Source organism: Pteropus alecto, unplaced genomic scaffold, assembly GCF_000325575.1.
Source record: "Pteropus alecto unplaced genomic scaffold, ASM32557v1 scaffold223, whole genome shotgun sequence".
Lineage (NCBI taxonomy): Eukaryota > Metazoa > Chordata > Mammalia > Chiroptera > Pteropodidae > Pteropus > Pteropus alecto.
In genome coordinates this window covers 2650001-2671306 of record NW_006434441.1, presented here as the reverse complement: position 1 = coordinate 2671306, position 21306 = coordinate 2650001, and the positions used below count along the sequence as shown (strand labels likewise).

General features: G+C 52.7%; 1 protein-coding gene across 1 annotated transcript in view; it reads left to right on the top strand.

Moving 5' to 3' along the window:
- Window positions 1-21306, top strand: part of ACOXL (acyl-CoA oxidase like) — a 201364-nt gene that overhangs the window by 142899 nt on the left and 37159 nt on the right. Inside the window, exons 14-15 of the mRNA XM_006909483.3 lie at window positions 4870-4957; window positions 19542-19612. Coding sequence (XP_006909545.1) covers window positions 4870-4957; window positions 19542-19612 — 159 coding nt within the window. The remainder of the gene's footprint in view (window positions 1-4869; window positions 4958-19541; window positions 19613-21306) is intronic.

Below are 21306 nucleotides of genomic sequence, written 5' to 3'. Positions count from 1 at the left end.
CTGAGTGTCTGTGCGTGCTGTCACCTCCACCTGCGTGGAGCGCTTCCTTCATGTGGTGGTTGTTCCTGACCACTGTGCTGGTGCTGGGCTAGTCACTGTCCTTCTCGGGATGGCGCTGTGCCCACACTGCAGTGTGGCAGGGTCTTCCATGGAGGAATGTGCCCACTGGGTAGGAGCCAGGAAAAGGACACCTAGGCTACACATGGAATGAGGAGCTCTTGGAGGCTTCTTAGAACCAGGACGGGGAGGAGGCGGGGGAGTGGAGAGAACTGCACGCACTAGTGTCGGAACACAGTGTCTCCACAGCTGTGTCCCAGGCTGTCTGCAGGGGAGGCCCATTTGAGCCTGGAGGGCCCCATAGGATGGTGTCTGTGCTGACACAGTGTGCTGTGCACGCTCTGTTAGAGACTGGGGATGATGGTGCTGGTAGGAGACCGACCCCCTGGCAGACCATATTCACTGGAGCCAGAGATATCTGTTCCCATGTGTGACCCAGGGACTATTTCCGACTTTCCCAAGACCCACTGTAAAGTCAGGGTCTTCCCAGGGACAGGGGAGGGCTTGGCCAGCCCTCATGGCTGGGCCTCTTCACACTGTCACTGGCTCATCACCCTCAGGTGGTGCTTCTGTTGCAGTCCTAGCCTTGCACCCAGGCCCATCTCCCTGCCCGTTCACCTGCCGCGCCCCGCCATGCTGCCACCCGCCTCCTTCTAGGGGAAGGGGGCCCTGGTGTGGTGGAACTTGGTATAGAGCTGGTCGTGGGGTAGGGTGGGTGACAGAGGGCCCTGGTTTAAACTCTGACCCAGGCTCTGAGACCAGACATGAACCCCACAGTTGGCCCCTCCCCTGCGCAGGCCCCCAAAGCCAGGACACAGCCCTGGCTGGGGACACAAGTTTCCCCCTAACCCATCACCTACCTGCCTTTTCAATTTCATCATAGTATTTTAAAGAGCAGAATTTTAATTTTGATGAAATTCAGACTTTTTATGTCTTAGCTTACAAAATCTTTGCCTAACCCAGCATTACCAAGATTCTTTCTCATGGTTTCTTCTGGAAATTTTGTGCGTTTACCTCTTACGTTTAGGTTTATCATCCACTTTGAGTTACTTGTGTAAATGGAGTAGAATAAGGGTTAAGTTTCATTTGTTTGTTTGTTTTTGCATGTGGCTGTTCAGTTCTAGCCCTGATTGTTTGAAAAGACTGTTTTTTTTCCTCCATTCAATTATCTTGGTACCTTAGTCGAAAATGAGTTGGTCACACACGTGTGGCTCTGTTCCTGACTCTCTACTTTTTTTCCTTTATCTGTATTTCTATCTTTACCCCAACACAATACTGCTGTGTTTATTATGGCCTTATGCTAAGCCTTGCAATCACTGTGAATCCTTCAATTTTCTCAAAATTGTTTTGACTATTGTAGGTCCCATGTATTTCCAAGTAAGTTTACAATCAGCTTGTTAATTTCTACTGGGATTTTGATTGGCACTGTGTTGAATGTATAGATCAAGTGACACAAAGTGACAGCCAAGCAATACGAAGTTTCCTGACCCATGAACATAGCATCTCTCTCTGTCTGCTTTCTTTCTGATTTCAGTTTTCATGTACAGATACCACAGCACTTTGCAAAATGTATCTGCATTTCATGTTTTTGTGCCATTGGAATGGCATTTTTATTTTAAGTTCCAGTTATTCATTGCGGTATACAGAAATGCAACTGATTTTTGTGTTTCAAAATTTGGTATCTTGTAACTTTGCTTAATTTATTAGTTCTAGAAGCTTTATCATGTATTCCTTAGGATTTTCTACATGGAAAGTTTTATCTTTTTGGGCAGACACTTTCACTTATTTGTTTCCAATCTCATTACCTTTCATTTCTTTTACTTGCCCGATTGTCCTGCTGGAACCTGCTCTACAGTGTCGACTAGAAGTGGCGCTGAAGGTTGTCTTGTCTTCTTCCCAGCCGTCGGGGGAAAGCACTCGCTCTTTTACTGTTAAATACGATGTCAGCTGAGATTTTCTGTAGACCCTCTGTAAGGAGGTGAATATTTTTAACTGGCTGTATTGCTGACCAAAGCTGTCTGGGTTTTTCTAGAAAAGACGGAGGCGAGATGGATATGGGCAGCTCCCAAAGGGGAGGCCAGCTCTGTCTTTGCCATTGATGATTTATTAGGAAATAAGTATTTATTTTCATTAGAGGCTCTAAGTGCGGGCGTGGCTTATATCCAAAGTGACCATAGTGATGGTGCCTCTTCATAGACCATGTGTGCTTGGGAGCGACAAGTGTTGCCGAGAGCTAGCTCCCCCTTAGGCCATCGGGAGGCAGTGTGGCCTATAGCTGGGAGCTAGGAGTCTGGCCTCTGCAGCGTTGGCAGCTTCCTTAGCCTTTCTGTGTCAGCTTTCCACCTGCGAAGTGAAGACATCAAAAATATTAAAAATCCCTACCTCCAGAGGTTCCGAAGACTAAAAGAGCAAATGCAGTAAAGGGCTTAAAGCAGGGTCTGCTGTCTGGTGCACTTTAAGGAGGCTTTAGTTTGCATAAGGCTGATTCACACCCGGTGTTCAGGAGCCGGTTTATTGCTTGACATAGGCACAGCCACGCTGCTGGAAAGCCCTCTCTCCTGAAACCTCGTGGTAATGTTCCGTGAGACCAGCGGCCGGATGTCTGATGTCTGTGGTCTTGTCTTGCAACACTTTCCAGCGTTGTGTGCAGCCCGGGAAGTTGCCTGCAGGGTCACAATAGAGGGCTTTGCACTGTGTCCGCACCTGGGGGCTGGACTGGTCCAACTTTCTGGTCTGCTTGCTTGGACCAGGTGACGGTGGGATATTTCCCACACACTGCCATCCCACAGCCTGGACCGTAGGCCACTGTGCAGCCCCCAGTTGGCTCCTGCCTATTATTTCCTGCCAAAAAGCTCTAATATAAGGGACAGGAGCATCTCAACCTGTCACCATCCTGGGCATCTGCCTTTCTATCAGCGTGTTCCAAATCCTGGGTGCCATCCTTTGGTGAGAGGGAAGTCATGCCAGTCTTCCTGTTTGGTGGGGGAGGGGGCGAGGGGACACTTGCCAGCGAGGTGAGGTCACGCTGGGCCTGTGATACTGTGAATTTGACATGTAAGGAATGGTCTTTGGATCTGGCTGGCAGACAGAGGGCCTTCCCCTGAACTTGGGCTTGCTTTTCCTTTTGCCTCCTACTCTGAGGGGTGCAGTCACAGAAGGCTTTGTGAAGGGCCTTCTGCAAAGGTTCCCTACCTGAGTCCCTTTTCAGGCAGCTCTGCACAGTCCAGCCAGCTGCCTCTGACCGCTTTTCTCTAGACCAGTCCAGGAAAAGATTTACTGTGCACACTGGGTTTTGGAAATATTGAGACGTGCCCTCGACTCTCCTTGGATATATCTGCACACTGTTTTGCCCTGCCTTCCCTTTCCCAGGCGGCGGGGCCAGATCAAGGGAGTGTAAGAGGGCCTGTCTGCCAGGCTCCGGCCTGTTCTTCAGTGTGACAGCAGTTTCGGACCGGAGCGCTTGGCCAGCTCCTGTCCTCACCTCTGCAGGAGGCATCCTGCAAGCCGGTCCTTGTAAATCGCAAATTTCCAGCCTTTTCAGTTGTAACTGACACCAATGCATAGAGGCATCGATTCAACACACAGACATTCTCCTCTCCTGTGACCATCCTGAGAGGCCCTGGTTAGGTGGGGACTCTGGGCACACATGACAAGCTTCTCCAGACTGTGCCTGCTGCCCTGGGTGACTGCTGAATTATACATGGGTGCCAGTTCTCCGCAGCACTGCTTTCCAGTGGTGTACAAAGCCACAGGAGAGACCTCAGGCCCCATGGGATCTGGGAGCTGCAGGAGGCAGGTTACCTTCCAACAGGGGCTCTGGGCTGAGCTCACAACAAAGGGGATGCAGGTACAGGGTCCGACCTTCAATCTGCATGTTCAGTCTTTGCGCTCTCGCTCTCTCTCTCTCTCTCTCTCTCTCTCTCTCTCTCTCTCTCACACACACACACACACACACACACACACACATAAATGCTAAAAGTTTAAATATACTGTTAGGTTTCAAGACAAAGAAAGGGAAGAAGAAACACAGAAAAGTCAGAAGTACCAAATTTACCAGTGGTCATCTAAGAATTTCCCTTTTGTTCTACCCACGTGACTGTCAGCTTTGTGATTTGGCATCTTTCTCTTCTCTATGTATTTTCATCATTTTTATTTTATTCCAGTTATATTTTCTTGCTTCCCTCTAACTGAAAAACAAAGCAAACAAAGCAAAACAAAACAAAAACCCACAGCTCCCTCCATTAGAGTGACTGAAAGGCCGCCTTCCACAGAGTGGACCTGCTGCAGCTATTCACCAGATGCATGTGACGTAAACATGGCCCGAGTAGTCTCCAGTTACGGCAAATTCCTGACACACAGCAAACAGGCCCTACCAGGTGCCAGGTGGGCAAGAGACAATATGAGACAATGGGAGTACTTGACGGAAGGCGGTGTGGAAGTTTTGCTGCTGGTTAGATCTAGGTAGTAAGTTCTGGTGTTTAGGGCTCTTCGGGCTGTGAGGGGCCAAGGAGAACGGCCTTAGTTTGTCTGTTCACACGCCATCCTTCGAACTGCTTCTTGAACATCCGTGGCAGCTGGCGGTCATATTGAAGTGTGTGAGGAATTCATATAAGTACGTGGACTGGTCACACAGTACACTCGTGGCATTTCTTCATCTAGTGTGTAGCTTCTGCCAGTCACAGAGGCCGGCCCTGCGACACACCCATGCTTATGGATGCGTTGGCAGTGTGTGCATTTGCCACCTGCCTCGCTGCTAAGTGTGATGCTCTCAGAATGTCATGAGTGGTTCTTTTTCTTCTGTTAATATGACAGGTGGTGACCAAGAAGGAGGACTTCTTCGGGGCCTGGAACTCGTGTCTGCATCATGTCGCCTCCCTGTCTCTGGCACATGTTCACAGAGGTCAGTGGTTCTCCTCAATATTTGGGATTGAGTGACTCAGAGGTGACCTGGGAATGAGACTCTGCAGGGGAAGAACAGTCCCCACACCAATCTGAGCCCTGTGTTGAATTTAGGGTCCCCAACTAACTGCCACCTTCCTAGGAACACTGACCAAACGGCACCCACAGACGTCCATGCTGAACCCCAAGACCTGTGCACTTCGCACACCTGGCAATAGCCAGCTGGCAGCAGGGGCCTGCGGCAGTGGCCCTCTGCCAGTGGTGACTGTGTTCTCAAGTAGACAGATGGGAAGTGCGTGCACAGATAAAGTGGGTGCATTCTCACAGGGTCACTGCCTGGAGAACATCAAGTTAGCCCCAACCCCCGGATTACAAACAAGCTGGCCCTGCTTTTAAAGCTATGGTCTCCACACAGGGGAGCAGACTCTCGGGGAGCATGCCCTCGGGGGCCATGCAGCACCGTTTGGGGACAGTGTGCTTGTCACGACTGAGCAGACACAACTAAGCAGGGGAGAGGCCAGGGGCAGCGCTGAGCATCCTACAGTGCACAGACGACCCGCGCCAAGGATGATGTTGCCCAAATGTCAGTCGTGTCGAGGGTGAGAAACCCTGAGCATCCGTTTGGACCTTAAAAGACCAAACCCACATAAAATGAGACAGACACTGAAACCGGAGTGGGATCCATGGAGATATGGCGGATCATTCTTAAAATTATCGTTTAACCTCAAGAGTGGTTAGTGGCACCATCGCCCAGACCCCACGGAAGAGTGCAAACGAGGAAGGCATGCCCTGTACTGTTTGCCGTGTGGGGTCCCCAGCGCCCAAGATCACTGCAGGCCTAGGAGGCAGGGTCAGGTGTGATCACTACACAGCTCCGGGCCTGGCTGCCAGCCCTAGTGTCCCCGGGCACTGTCTCGGGGCCAGGATCCCTTGATGGGTTCTGTTAGAGTCAAGCCAGCCAGCCAGGACTGAATGTCCGTATCTGCCCAACTCCCAGCCAAGCAGCTACAGAAAAGACAGGGCCATGTCATTGAAGGCCACGGGGTGCCCAGGCTCCTCCCTCCCCTCAGCGCACAGCCCGGCTGGGACCTCGGTGAGCTCAGGACACTGGATCAGGGGAAGGAGCAGAACGAGAATGGACCAAGAGCATGGGAGTTCTTATGAGGGCAGGGAGCCCACAGGTGCCGCATACCCGGGCCCACCCTTTTACATGGAGGCCACAGCTGTAGCACTGCACCTGTGTCCTGGATTCTGCGGTGGGCAGGAGGGGCCGATTGGGACAAATGGTGTTCTCCCCTCAGGTCTTCCAGGGTCAGATGGGTTCCCTTGTAGGTGGATCCAGACATTTTAATCTGTCCATGGCCCACCGTGCAGGAAGCTCAGGGTAATGCACCTTAATCGGACTTGCACGTGATAGATGTCTGGACCAGAACGCCGTGTACTTTCCCTGAGTCAAAGCCAACTGCTGAGTCTGAGTCAGCACCTGCCCTGCCCTCTCTGCGGGGTCTCTTGTAGAACCCCACTGTGGTGAGGGGCGCAGGGCATGGACTGTCCCCACAGCTCTCAGTGGGGTGTCCGAGTGTCCATGCTGGATGCTGTAGCCTGGAGCCCACAGGTGTCTGCTTCCTGTAGTGACTAGTGCTTGGCAGCAGCCTCACCCTCAGGACGTGTATGGAAAGCGCCCTCTCCTGCTGGTGGATTACGTTCGGATTTATCCATCAGGCTGAAACTTATCTGGGAAATAAGATGGCATTTACCATGTCCTGGGCCTTCCCGTCTACTCTGTGTAGACTTCGGTGGCTCTGCTCTCAGGGGCTGTGGCCCTGCTCCCAAGCCCCTGTGTGCTGACACAGCTGTCACCCTCCCCAGACATGGGGATGAGCCATGCGGCTCCCAGGTGAAAAGCTTCTAAACATTCAGAGAAGGGACAAGGTCTGAAGGGGCGTCAAAGAATCATGGCCTTGTGCCTCTGCCTTGGAGGCATGGGCCGTGTACCTGGAGACCTGTCCTGCCTGCTGGGATGCATGGTTTGGCTTCACGGGAGGGCGGAGACTCCAGGCGGTGGGCTGTCTGAGTTCCAAGGCCCCATCCACCCATCAGTGACCGCCTTGTGTTAATCCACCTCTCTGAGCTTCAGGCCATCTTCATTTACAAAGCAGAGGTAACGATGATGTTGACCTGGGAGGTCAACATCCGTTGAGGAGATGTCTGAGAGTGTCTTGACCCATAACCAGTGTTCAGTAGAAATGCTTTGTCACTGGAAATTACTATTCTACAGAGACCAGATTCCCCAAATCGAAGGGGATTGTTTAGATACTTGCTCTTTGAGAGGAAGAAAAAGGGTAAAGTTAAACAGCTTAGATCCCATGTGTGAAGTCTTAGCGCCAGGAAGAAACATGGAGGATCTGGCATGGCCATGTCACAGGAACCCAAACTCTGGACTGGTTTGTGACCACGGTAGCAAAGGCAATTGCTTGTAGGAAATTGGCCACTGATTCAGTGTCACATGAAAGGGATTTGGCTGTATATAGAAGCAGGAGAAAAATAATTAGTTCCATGGCGGCATTTACCAATCCTGGGGATGTTCTGAAATGGAGAAATCGTTGCTAAGGAGGAGGATGGCAGCGACGGGACGGGTCATGCCGCAGGAGCACTGAGCTCACGGCACCCAGGAAGAATGTGCATGGTCCGCGTGTCGCTGCATTCAAACAGCACGTGCCCCTCCTGTGGGGCCCGGGGGTGGGGAGAAGCAACAGAGCCCGCCTTCCCATCTGGGGTGACCCCCACTGCTGCCTTTGGAGACTCTTGAGGGAGGAGGGGAAGGGCCAGTCTGCGAACATGCAGACCTTCCTGTCACCCAGGTGAAAATAAGCTCAGCATCCTGCTGCTCTTGTCAGGAACAGATGGGGAGGAGCCTTTCAGTATCGGGACCGCGTGTCACTGGAAGACTCGGGAAACTGTGTTTGAAATAAACACGTTAAGCAGTCTCCAGAGGTATCTGAAGCGAGATGTCACCATCATGATGATAAACTGTTATTTTCCTGTGATTCGCGTTTTTATCTTGCCCCAGAAATAGCCGTTCTGAGGTGTGGAGCTGTCTGAACTCCTAAGGGTGCACCAACTCCCAACTAAGCACTTTCATTGAGTATATCACAGCCACCATCCCCCAGCTCCGTGCAGAGCTGTCTTGGGTTTTCCTTCTCGAAGCTTGTAACAGGTTCTCATTATGCTGCAGAAAGTCACTTTTTTGGCTCTTAGTGAAGGGACTAGTACGTAAGAATGCTGACGTTAAGAGCTGGTTAGAATTACAGTCGGGCTATAGGAACACGGCAGGTTTCTGCCTTCAGTGGGCATAATGACGCTGGGCCACTGTCAGTGATGTTTTGTTCCCGAGTAGGACTGACTTCCTCTGCTAATAAAGGTGTGATGGTGTGCACTATTAAAACATCACTCCTGTATTTGGCCAGTGAGTGCTGTTCCAGTGTTCTCTGTGGACCAGTATCTTCCTCTCTGGGGGACAAGGTCATGCATTCCTTACACAAGCCACATTCGCCCTGGTCTCGTTTCAGCTCGGGTGTCTGCCTTCTGGGGAGTACGGGCATGTCCTCACTGCCTCCTTGAGCATGCGTTGCATTATGTTAGCTCAGAAAGATGACCTCACCCACAAGTCCATGTGAGTGTAGGTCCATCCTCACGAGTCCCCGAGACCTGTGTCCCCTAGCACGAAGGGAGAACCTGACCCCAGGGTGGGACCAGAAGTCATGAGCCCATGCACCTTATTCTTTGAGTGATGGGTCTGCAGTGCTTTGCTGTCAGTGCTGGAGCTGCAGCCCTGGTGGGTGGGGACCACGTGTACTGCACTGGCTGTGACACCTGTGTGCCTTCCTCTCCCGTGGGTACCCAGTGTCCTGAGTAGGTGGTCTGAGGGACAGAGGAGCTGACCCTGCTGCTGGTCTTTCTCTTGGTTTGCACCCCTTGCATCTGGGTGGCAAGAGCAGGCGAGGGGTCTAGCAAGTCTCGAATGGATCCCACAGACCAGCCTCAGGGAAGCCCGGTGCTGGGGAGAAGGAACGTGCCTGCCTTTGTTTCCTGTGTCCCGGTTACATGGCCAGACCTCAAGCCCTCCAGTCCTGAGAGCAGTGGGGTTGAGGGGCTCCGTTTCAGGGGCATGATGCCACAGGCAGAGCTCTTCATGCTCTGTGGGAGCTGGGGCCCTCATGTGATGTCTGGAGATCCAGGAGGTGGTAGCATGTGGAAACACAGGAAGCAAATTGGCTGCCACCTGCGCAGCTCAATAATACCACAAAGAGACAAGGGTAGAGGCCACGGGAGCCTGCGGTAGGCACCTAGTGAGTGGGGACGGCCAGGTAGGAGTGCAGGGCCTTTGTGTAAATGCAAATGGTAGCTGTGACAAGTAAGAAGAAGTTGAACTGAACAGAAGCTTTGCAGCAGATGAATCCTTGAGAGAGCCTACTGGGCCATGCTGGGTTTTCATTTTATGCCTCCGCAGCAAATACACACAGGAAAAAGGAACTTTTAGAAAGCAGGCTGCCCAATGCTGCACCATGCGTGGCCCAGGTGCTAAGAAAATGTCACCGTCCGGGCCCCAGCATGTCAGCCAACTATGATGACTGCAGTCCCCATTGGCTGAGTCTTTCTGCTGTGCCAGGAACACTCTGAACACGTAGCTCTCATCATTTCTTTGATCTCCACAACCTGTCGATGGCCACAGAGGGAACGGAGGCTTGAGATGAAGGTGGCCTGGACCCCGAATAAGTGTAAGTGCTCTGCTGAGACTCCATGCAGGGCTGGAAACCAGAGCTTTGCTCAAAGGCTTATGGGGCTTCAGACTTTGAGGGGAGCCCACCCCCCAACTGCCCCAGGCTTTCCTTCCTACAGAAGAATGCAGGAGAATGGAATCCTGGCATTCGAGAACTTTCAGAGGTTCTTCTTTGTTTATTTAACTCCTGCCTTCCCATATTAAAGTTGGCCTATACTGCCTTTTATGAGTCCTATTGTGTTTGTCTCTGAATAATGCTTATTTTTTCTATCTCATGGGCTCTCTGTGAGAATTAAATGAAAAAGCGTGTGTGGAAGCACTGGGGCCTTAGAATCACGGGAGGGCTGACACATAGCCCTATGCAAAAGGAGGTGGACGGAGCACTCTGACCCCCACCAAGGGACAAGGAGAGACTACTGTCTACCCCACTTCCATCTGAGGAAGCAGAGGCACAGAGAGGTTAAATGAGTTCCCAGGGTGACACAGCAGAGGGAGGACTAACCGCCAGCAGACACGGCCTTCCTCCCATAGGCACCCCCGGTACTCGTTGGTCCTGATCGGGTAGCTGGCGTTGCCACAGAGGCAGGAAAAATCAGCCCTCCCCACTTTCCGAACATGTCTTTTTCACCTTCGTTTCCCGCTGTGTGGCTGGAAACTGTACCTCACATGATGTGCCACAGAGACCTGACATGCAGTCCATGCCGACTTCACAGCTTCCGGAACCTATGGAGCTTCAAAATAAGGTGGTCAGTGCACAAGTGGGCAGGTGGAAGCAACACAAAAGTGAGAAAGAAACAGCTTGTGCCATGTGACTTTATACGGTGAGTTTACCGTGAGGGATGTGATCACAAATAAGACCTTCTAAACTGTGGCTAACAACAGAAGCATTGCAACTCTTGTCTGTCACAGCGGTTCCAGGTACGATTCTATATCAAAATATGATCCCATATCCCACATGCGAAAGTTAAACATTTGCAATAAACATACACTTAAATTTAGGCTTTAAAGGACAGCGTGTTCTAATCTCACAAAACATTTCGCAAATAACCTTTGAGTTCACATGAGCCACCCACACAAAAACCAAAATGAACTACAGAAAAAACATAGAAAAAGCAACTGTCTGTTGATGACCAGATTTTCTTTCTTTCAGTTCTTTGAGATTTTTATCTATAAATAATCTATGTTTCAAATGTGACCATTTTCTTTAAAGGTGCCTCTTGGCATGTCCTCACTTCTGTGTGTTTTAGAAACAAGGATTAAATGTATAAATCATGGGAACCATCGTGTTTTTGGAGGAGAGATCTTTGATACACATGCTTTTTAGATACCAAAAGTGTCAAAATGAAGCATTAAGGTGATGGATTCTTTCTTCAGTGCGTCTGTTTATCTTTTATGAAATCTGGAGTTTGATAAATCACCAGAGATAAAAACTTCATTTTTAACCTACCCTAGATCCCAAATGTCAGGAGGAAAAATAGTGCCATGTCTCCTGTTCGTGAATTTGTCTCTCTTTCTCTGCTTATGAGTTATGGGAGTTTATTTGCAGAGAAAACATAATGCTCTATTAACTTGAAAATGATCACTTTTACTCAGAAATGTGAGAACAGGACAGAAAACAAAGCATCAAAGCCTCTGAGAGGTAATCGCTTAGCGAGCTTAGAGATGTGCTTCAAGTGGAACAGAGGGGTCGATGGCTACGTGACCGCAAGGCAACAAAAAGCGAGGTTCTCATCAGTGTCCCCTCCGTGGCCGGCACACTCGGCACGCCAGTCCCATGTATCAGACTGGGTACCGAAAACTCGGTAGGGGCCTTTCACCTAACATCAATGTAAGTAGAGACTGATGAAGCTGTTTATCGTGATTTTTTTTCCCTGAAAAATCATTCAGAGTTTCTCTTAACTGGCGGCCTGGAAAAAAATTCCCATCGATTTCTATAATTATAGGTGAAAGTTATTTGGTGCCCAACAGTGCCACAGAAAGGACGACTGTACAGACGCGTCTAACCTCTCATTTCTGTGACCTGGAGGGTAAAAGTGCATGAGCCAAAGAAACTTAGTCAAGAAAACAGCATGGCGAGAAGGCTCGTTTAAAACGTTCAGAACATCTGTTTCTTAACATGGAATGCGGTTTCTTGACTGAGTGAACATCAGAGTTCCCTGTGTGTGCGTATTTCATAGTTCTTCCTTCCTAAGTAGTTTCAGAAATTACATTTTGTGCCGACCCCTTCCAGGCCACGGACATGCGGCTGAGTTTTTCTGGTACTTGTCCCTGAAGGGATGGGGTGGACAGAGGCTGGCGCTCAGGCCCCACGCCCGCCTGCGTCATGGCTGCGGGCAGTGACCTTCGGTGGTCTGGTCTTCCTTCTCACAAGCAACACGCAGGCCTGCGGGTCCAGAGGGATGGGACGGGGTGGTGGCTGAGACCGCACGGCGTCCCGCACTGAATGAGCAGCCGCGGCTGCCTGCCCATGTGAGCGGGCGCCGTCAGTGTCCTTTGGAGGTCACGGCTGCGTGGTCCCTGTGTGGCCGTCGTCACCCAGTGCGAGCAGAGGCTGCCACATCAGGAGCCATTGCTGGGAAGAGACAGCCAGAGATGCGGCCCAGCTCTCAAGGGGCTATTCTCACAGCTGGCGGGGGCATGCAGACCACGTGGGGGACTTGGGTCAAACACATGTGCGGGGCTTGTGCGGCTCCCCACCAGGGGCCAGGCCAGGCAGTCAGCATATGAGGCCCTGATTCACGGGGCAGCGGGGCGGCCTGAGCTGGGGCGGAGAGGGAGATAAGCCGAGAGGGGACATGGGGGAGGCACACATGATCGGTTGGTTCTGGAAAGCAGGTCTGCTGTGTCTGGGGGCGCGGAGGCTGGGCAACCACAGGAGCCCAGTCGGGAGCGTCTATTTCAACCTGCCGTGGGGAGCAGGGGTCCAGGAAAGATTTTTTTGGGGGGGTGACCAGACTGGGCTATAGGGAGGCTCCCGCAGTGGCGTGGGGGCGAGCTATGACCATGGGGGTGATGGGCTGTCCCGGAAGGAGCCTGAGGACCTGACAGAGAGTGTGGGGACAGGGCTAGAGTGGAGGCTGGGGCTCGGAGCTGCATGGAGAAGGAACCTGCAGGGATCTAAGTGACCGCATGTGATGAGTGAAGTGGCAGGAAAGGCTCTGCGTGACAGATGTGGCTGTGGTGGTCACCACTGCTGGCCGCCTGGCTCTGCCTCCTGTCCTAGCAGCACCCTTTGCCACGTGAGCAGCACGTTGAATGTGAGAGGCAGCACCCCCTTCCCCCAGGATCTATGGGTCCAGAGAGGGGCCAAGGGTAAGCGGCCTCGTTTGCTGGGGCAGAGAGAACATTAACCATGGAGCTGATGACAGCTATGCTCTGTGGGTCATACTGACCTGAGCTGAAACCCATAGATGGGTCCCCTTTGGAACCAGCTTTGTGGGAAAGAACCATGAGAAGGAGATGGGTGTGCCAGGCGCAGGCAGGGAGGGGATCACTGTCATCCGAGGCCTGCGGGCTGCAGGTGGGTAGGGCCCCCCTCCCACACTGGGCCCCACTTTGCTCCATCCCCGCCCAAATGGTCACAGCCAAAATTCTGCCGCAGCCATCCACACCTCCCTCTCATAGATCAGATGATGACCGAGGGTGCCACAACGTCAGGGAGCCCCATGGCTGCCCCACCCCATGACTAGGGAAGTTGTTTCTGCTGGTCCACACTGTCCCCTCTGTGGGCAGGGCCCTTACAGATGTTAGAGTAGTGGGAAAATACTTATTTGCTGACAATGTTGTTAGTGCCTCCTGTTTGCAAGACTTTGGGCTGGGATGGAATAGGACACTTTTCAATGTGGCAGAGGAAATAAGATGAGAGCACAAGTGCCCTTGAGCCAGCGAGCTGTGACAAATCCATGAGAGGGCACAGGATCTTTGGAGGTCACACGACTCAGACAACTTCACGGAAGGTCCCTTGGGCACTGGGTCTTGAAGTATGAATAGGATCCCAAAGGTGGAAAAGGACAGTGCATTCTGGGAGAAGCTACAGTGTGGACACAGACGAAGGCGACAGCGTGAAGGGCTTGTTCCGGCAATGGCCAAGCTCTGGTTCTTTCGGAAGGGAAGTGTTTGGGAAGAGGCCAGGCACCAATAGCAAACATTGAGAGAGTGGGCTGGGCGAGTGGTGGCCGTGCTAGACGCCTTGTCACAGAGCGTGGCCTTTGCTGGGTGGGCAGCTGTGAAGGAACTAAGCTGGATGGTGACCTCATGCCCAGGCTCCTTGAGGGAGAATCTTCTGTCCGGGGGGGGTCATGATGTGTTGAAGAAGGAGACAGAGGCGGGCAGGAGGGGCAGGAGGCCACACGAGAGTGCGGCCAGCAAGAGAGGACAGAAACCTACAAGGGGGTGGTGGCAGTGGGGGCTGAGGAGGGTTTGCACTGGGAAGCGGAGTCTTCCGCCCTGTTTTGGAAGACGATAGCCTCTTGGAACTGCTGAGGTCCCAGCACTCAGGCAGAAGGGCCAGGGCCTGTCTGAACTCCCTCCTGTTCATGGTGCAGGGCAGTGTGGCCCACGCCCTATCCCGCCTGTGTCTGCAGTGAGCCAGAGCAGGAGCAAGCCAGTGGCCAGGCAGAGCAGGCCAGGGGACAGGGCCTTTGCCATCATCTGGGGAAGAGGCCCCAGGGGCCAGCTGCCCACCCTTTCACACACCCTGAAGGGCAGAAGGCTGGAGCTCCACAACTGCCAATTGCCAGAAGCCACCAGCCCTGCTCCCCTGTGCTAATTCTCAAAACAAGCAAGACTTCTTCCTGCAGAGACGGAGCACTTGTGTCGCCCGCATGCTCTCTCAACATTTCCCTGTTGTTGAGGAGAGGAGGTGGGTGGGGGACTTCAGAAGCCTGGGGTGACAGTTCTGCAAAATGAGCTGAGGGCACTGCTGTCACACACAGGGGAGAAGAGAAGGCTGAGGGATAGCCACCATGAGTTCTACCTTGTGGCACAGAGTAAGCGGAGTCCTAGCTGGGAGCCTCAGGCATGAGCACAAGTGAACCTGACCCTCAGGGCTCCCAAGGTCCTGGATATGGAACCTGCGTCCCTGGTGTCGGGGAACCTAAGCAAGAGAGGACACTGCCCCTGGAGCGCAGTGCTCGACCTGCTCATCTCACTGGAACCTTCCATTTGGGTGTGCGTGTTGGCCTCCAGACTTCTGCTGGTCCCTCACCCATCATCAAGGTCAGCACATGGGGCAAAGACATTCATCTCCTGCCAGACTGGACACCTGGCTTCCTCTTTCCAAGGGTGGGCAGAGGGCTTGGCCTTGAAGAGGCCTGGACATACCTGTCTTCCAGCGCCTCGTCTTCCTTCCCTAGCATGGGCCTGCTCTGCTCAGTGGGGCCCATGGCAGGAGCACGGGACAGGTTTAGTTGGTGTGCAGAGAACACACCCGACCCTCCTGTCTGGGCATATGCGGCCTCGTCCACTCGGAAGCCCGGGTTTGAATTTCAGACTCTGGAAGTGTGTGGATGCAGTGTACGCAGACAAGCCTCCCTGCCTGCCCTGCTCCTTCCCACCGCAGCTCCCCCCACACCGCCCCCCCGCCCCGCCACTACTGTGTGCATCCTCCAGGGTTGACGCCCAGCGTCTGTCTATATCCCGCCAATAGCTTCCCCTGGCCACCCTTGAGTGAGCGGTGCCTACACCAGGAGGAGCACATTCCCAAGGAAGAGGCTTGAGGAGTCTGGGCAGGGGAGGCATGCCCAGTGCACCCTGGTGCCTGGAGAGGTGGGAGCGGGCTCCAGAGAGGCACCTGCACGATGCATGATGCACAGGGAAGGCTGCAGCCGGAGGGAGGGCAGCCTTGCTAAAGCTTAGCACCTCAGCAGATCCTCTGTTTCCCAAGGACTTGTCACAGGGATCGAGAGAAGCTGAAAGAATATTCTGAGACAGGACTTCTGAACACTCGGCCCTCTGTGCCGTATGTCAAAGTCAGCTCTGCCTGCTAAGCATGAGGGCTCCCCAATCTCAGCAGCCAGGTTTCAAAGAGGGCCAAGTGCCATGCCCTGTTTGGTCCATCTCACCCCACCTGTGTATGCGTCACCATGTCCTAATGGAAGCTGCTCTGGGAATGCCCATTTCCTTGAGTTTTTTGTCTCTCGTGTTACAAAATCCTGTGTCCCTTTCCGAAGTGGCTGCGGGGAGGGGGCTGTTGTACACGATTGAGTGCAGACCACCTCAGCTGATGTTCCAGGGAGACACGTGTACTTCATGCTGCCTGCAGTGTTTTTCTCCTACATCACCATTTTTTTCCTCAACCAGGTCCTTGTTTCTGTGCCTCCCCCTCACCTCCCTCCCCAATCTCAGAGCCACTTGTCATCTATAAGTCTGTTGTTCTTCCTCTGTTGTCAGGCCACCTTGTAGCACAGAGGTGGGAAGGTTAGACCTAAGAACAGTAGACTCAGGTAGGTGGAAGCCTTGCTTCCCCACCGAAATGAGTGGCACTGGGCACGCAGAGCAGGTAAGACAGTGCCAGCCGGGCCTGGGTTCTGCGATGCTGTGTCTCATTCAGCAGCCAGCCATGACCCAGCAGCAAAAGCGAAGCAGATACCACATACGCTTTCGTTTTGAGTGTTTTTTCCCCATTTAAATCAGGGAGGGGAGAGGTAGTGGGGAGGGAAATGCCAGCTGGGTCTTGGTGAACGAGACCACCTTGGCCTCATGGGCAGAGTGGCCATGACTGACAGAGAGGACCTGCCTGGTGACTGTGCCTCTTCCACTTCCGGGCGTGGTGGAGGTCAAGGTGGTGGCAGAGAGGCACACCGCCGTTGGCCTCAGACGCAAGGGGAGGACCTGGAATCAGGTTCCCTGCTTCTGCTTGGCCTCCAGTGAGAGGATGGCTTTGCTTCTCTGCAGAGGGGGCAAGAGGTGCTGCTCGCGCAGCCCAGCTAGCCAGCAAAGGGGAGATGCGCCTGTGGGCCCACACTCACGCACTGTGGTCCAGTTCCGCAACACCAGTGGTGACTGAGCACTCTGGACTCAGTGAGTGTAGAACAGCAACCAGGCCAGGACACAGGCTGGCTTCCGGAGCCCATAGTCTCACCCCTGAGACAAGGCCAGCATCTACACCTAAAATCCAAGGACAATTTAAAAAGAAAAACCCACTGCGTATGTGTCACAGGAAGACACCAATGGGAAAGAAGTCAGTGTGACTAACGGGAGGAGTCAGAGAACGCTTCTTAAAGATATACAGATAGATGGGTGCCGATATCATGCCAGGCGCTGCACACTGGTGCACGGCCTCTCCATTCACCCCCTGCCAGCCAGGGGGCAGGCCCCGGTCTCCACATGGGACCGATGAGGGAACTGAGGCTCAGCGAGAGGGTGTGACTCGTCCAAAGACACGTGACGCGGCTGGTAGTAGCAGAGTGACAATTTCAAGTCCACTCTGTCCGACCACCCCACCAGCCATGCCCAGGAGTGAAGCGGGATTTGAGCAGAAGGGAAGGTGACATGGAGGGGATCGCGTGAACTGAGGACCAATTAGTGATTGTGAGGAGACTCCGGAGAGGTTGGTTTGCACCAGGGAGGAGGGGCTGCGGTGGGGAGGTGAGGACAAGTGTGCAAGGTGCTAGTGGTGCCAGGTTTCCCATAGCGGCAGCAGTGGGCAAGGTCTTGGGAGAGGAGGACTGGACATTGAGGTCCTGCATCAGATTGGAAGGGTTCTGCAGAGTGGAAGTGGCATCATGTTTGGAAAGGGGTACAGCTGAACACATCGTGCGAGGATGGTCAGCAGGCTTGGGGACGTGAGGGGAGAATCAAAGATGCAGGCCTGGTGGCTGCAGGGTGACAGCAACACAGAAATGGGAAGATTCATGAACAGGTAGGCTCGGCATGGAGGCTGATGATGTGTTTGGATCGGATGTGTAGATTTCTAGGTAACAGCTGCTCGACTGGTAGCCGCGTCTCGTGAACAGCTCAAACTGTCACCGTGGAGTCCAGTTACAGGCAGCTGGAGGCATGGAGGTGGGATCTTCACAGAGAGGGGCATGTCCAGCAGTCTTCTGAGGCGGCAAGTGGCAAGTGTTTGGACTTCCATGGCCAGTCATAGCACAAACCTTCACCAAATGAAAGCCACCCTCTAAAAGATTATCTAATGAATTTGCAGGTTGTTCTTTACTCTGGCAATAGTCGGAGTTTAATATTTTGTCACACCAAATGACATCAGAGCAAAAACTCAGTGACGGTGTCCAGGGAGATGGGATCATGGCTTCCAGGCTCTTTCACGGGCTGATGTGTTCTCAATGGATGAGGCCAGTGTGTTTGTGGACGCTTCCGTTGAGCCCCTTTTCTGGGCAAAGTATCATGCTTCGATTCTTTTTAAATCTTTAAAAAAATCTTAATTAAAAAAAATACTTTTAAGAGTCTGTGTAACCAATATTGGCATTAGCCAGTCAGTGGCTGGGTGGATGTGTACATGCAAGGCTGGCAAAGCCGATCCCCGTGCCGAACCTGAGTGCATTTTGATGGCGTAAGAGCAAAACTTTAGACTCGGCACAGATACAACTGATGACAGTTAAGACTCCACAGTTGATTCAGTCCTAGCTGAACTCTACGTGAAGGATTGTGTCTTATGGGTAACACTGGAAACCACGAAAAAATGACCCAGATGATGCTGGCTTGGTGAGGATTCATTGCCGCTGATACCATTCTTGTTAAAACATCTGCATTTGTTACACATGACATCCAGACCTCCTTGGGGTCGGAGCGGTGGACTCAGAATGTCCCTCAGTCTTGTGGCTGGGGTAGCTCTGCCACCTTTGTAGGCCCCATGGTGCTAGGCTGCACCCTCCAGTCAAGGGCTTTGAGAGGGTGGGTAGGCTGACTGTGGGGTTCCAGGGAGCACAAACTTTGCTGCACCTGAACACCAAGAGGCAGGGCTGCGCCCCGCAGGCGGCAGTTAAGGGGACCTGATGGGTCCACAGTGAGTGCAGCTTTTGGGCTAAAGGTAAGAGGCTCGTCTAGACGGCAAATCAAGTCGAAGCCTTACGCCTGACGAGAGAAGTGGATTAGACCTGAGGGTAGCAGGGACTCGGGGCATTTTCAAGTGAAACACGTGTGCAGTGAAGGATCTGTGGGTGGGGCTTTTTTAGACCCCAATAAAAGGGTGCTCCCATGGGTGGGCTTTTGATGACAGCAGGCCACCTAAGTGGAGAAGGAGAGTGTAACTTGTGTCAATTGTCTAGGTTAATACTGCTAGAGCTTTCGTGGCCAATTTAAACAAATCATTAAAATGTATTTTTTGCAAGCCTTCCTGAGTTTCTCTCTGTCACTCTGGGAGAAGGATGGCTGGGGACACATAACTTAAGTATCTGGGGAACTTTGTGGGGTTTGTTTGAGTCAACATGGGAGGACAGATCATGTTCACACCGAAAGAGAGCTTAAAGCTGGGCAGGGGATGGGCTCATGATGGACGACTAGGGAAGAAAACTCAGCACGGCCATACTTACCAAGGCAGGTGGGCCTCTGGGTGGCGGCACGGGAAGTGGGGCTATTGTGTGGTCCTTGGGGACATGAAGGCCATATGGTGGCTGACCCCAGGACTCCCAGTGGTTCAGAATGGAGTGTGCTGATGATAATGGTCGTGTGCTCTGATGTAACTGTCCCAGCCGACGGTGGTGGAGAAGTCACCGTGTGCTGGCCCCACCCCACTCGGGGGACAGGAGGCAGCTCTACTGGATGACCTGGGAAAGACCACCATGTCCTCCCCATCCTGGAGGCGCTCAGGTGTGAGGGTAGCTGTTCACCTGTGTTTCTTCCTTTCCAGTTACCTTGGAGCAGTTCTACTTGGCAGCGAGGCGCTGTCCTGAGCCAGAGCACCGGGCCCTGCTCATGAAGGTAGGCCTCCCGTCACCCTGGGCTCCTCGAAGCCTGCGGCGTTTCCCTGCCCCAGGAGAGAAGGGCTTTAGTTTTGTAGGTGGCAGCAAATTTATCATCTCTGAATTTTGTGCATGGCGGGGATGAACTTGTCATCGGTAGGAGGAGGGTTGCTGGTTAATGAGCACAGGCGCGTCCATGTTGCTCTGCAAAGTGACAGGAGAGTGGGTGTCAGCCACCAGCGAGAGATCTGTTAATTCTCAGGAGGGCTCGCTTGGTTCTAGTTAAGCTTCTGTGACAGAGTCTTGATTCTTTTAGCAGATTTATGAGGCTTGGCCAAATTCCATGACCCTCACTGTACTTGTTAATTAAGACAGAGGGCTCCATACGATCTATGTCTGCCTGAGCCTCACTTTTGTCACCATGGGGAATGGTGACACAAATATTTACCACTGGAAAGGGCATCCTAGGTCATAGATTCCTTGACCTTGAGTGTAAGACAAACTCCGTTTCTTCTTGGTAACAATGGCTTTACTTCCTTCTGAATGACCAAGGAGCACAGGTGGGGTGGAAGCTGCACACAGGCTGCACCTCCAGGTGAGCCCAAGTGGGAGACCTGGCCAGCAGCTGTGTGCCTTTAAGTGAAACTCGGTCTCTGGGGCAGAAAGCAGTAAATACCAGCAAATCACGGAGGTGCACACGCGCTTTTCCACCCGTGACAGACTCATGTTTTCACTTCGAAACCGTTCTTAGATTGACCTGGAGGCACACGTTTCCATGATGTCATCTCAGTGCTGTCCCTCAGGAAACCGCGAGTAGCAGGAATCCGTTTCTCTACCTAAACACCATGCCAGGTGTCCTCTGACTTTAGAAACGGGTAGAAAATATAGGGCATCACTCTAAGGGATTTTCAACTCGTTTGCCTAAGATGTGATATTTCTGGTCTGTCATTTTTTCCTTCTTGCTTTTAGCTTTCGGTGATGTTAACCTTGTAACAAGGACGTGCTAATGCCCCATTGACCGGGTTCCTCTGGGAGACCTGGTCCGCCGGAGTCCTGGGTGTAATGCATCAACCTCGCGTGGCATAAATTCAGGCACATAAGCTTTTCCCGGTATTTTGAGGTTTTTCACACTTAGCTCTTGGTTCTCCACCCTGAGGGCCACTGACCAAGAACCTTTCCTGCCAGGTATGGGCTGTATTTTAGTGGCCTTGAAGCAGCAGTTTGGTCTCAGATGCTCACCTCTCTACTGCCCTCCCCCTGGCCTGGTCACTATTCAAGGTGATGGAGACATAGAGCCTTTGGCCCTTTCTTCCTGTCCTGTCCAGCACTGCCTCCTGCCATCTGCACCTTCTTGCTTATCCCTTATCCTTCCCCTACTTCCCGCCTGTCCCCAGTCTCTTGTCTCTATGGCAGCCGTATGCTGCTAGGGTAGTGGCGAGCCCGCCTGGAGGGCACTGGGCCATGGTGGATGGAGAGGACAGAGCCTGGAGCTGGCGTCAGGGGCTGGACCTCTAGTCCTGCGTCTGACTGTCTGAGTGTACTCATCTGTGGTGACATTCAGTATTTATACCTCCCCTGTTGGTTTCTGCAGACGGTGAGCCTGGCAACCAGGGTGGCGTCTGTAGGCGTTCTCTCTGTGTTTGCAAATATTTGAACCGGCATCATCAAAGCAGTTTCAGTGAACAAAAGTGTGTGCTCAGTTCACATGTACTG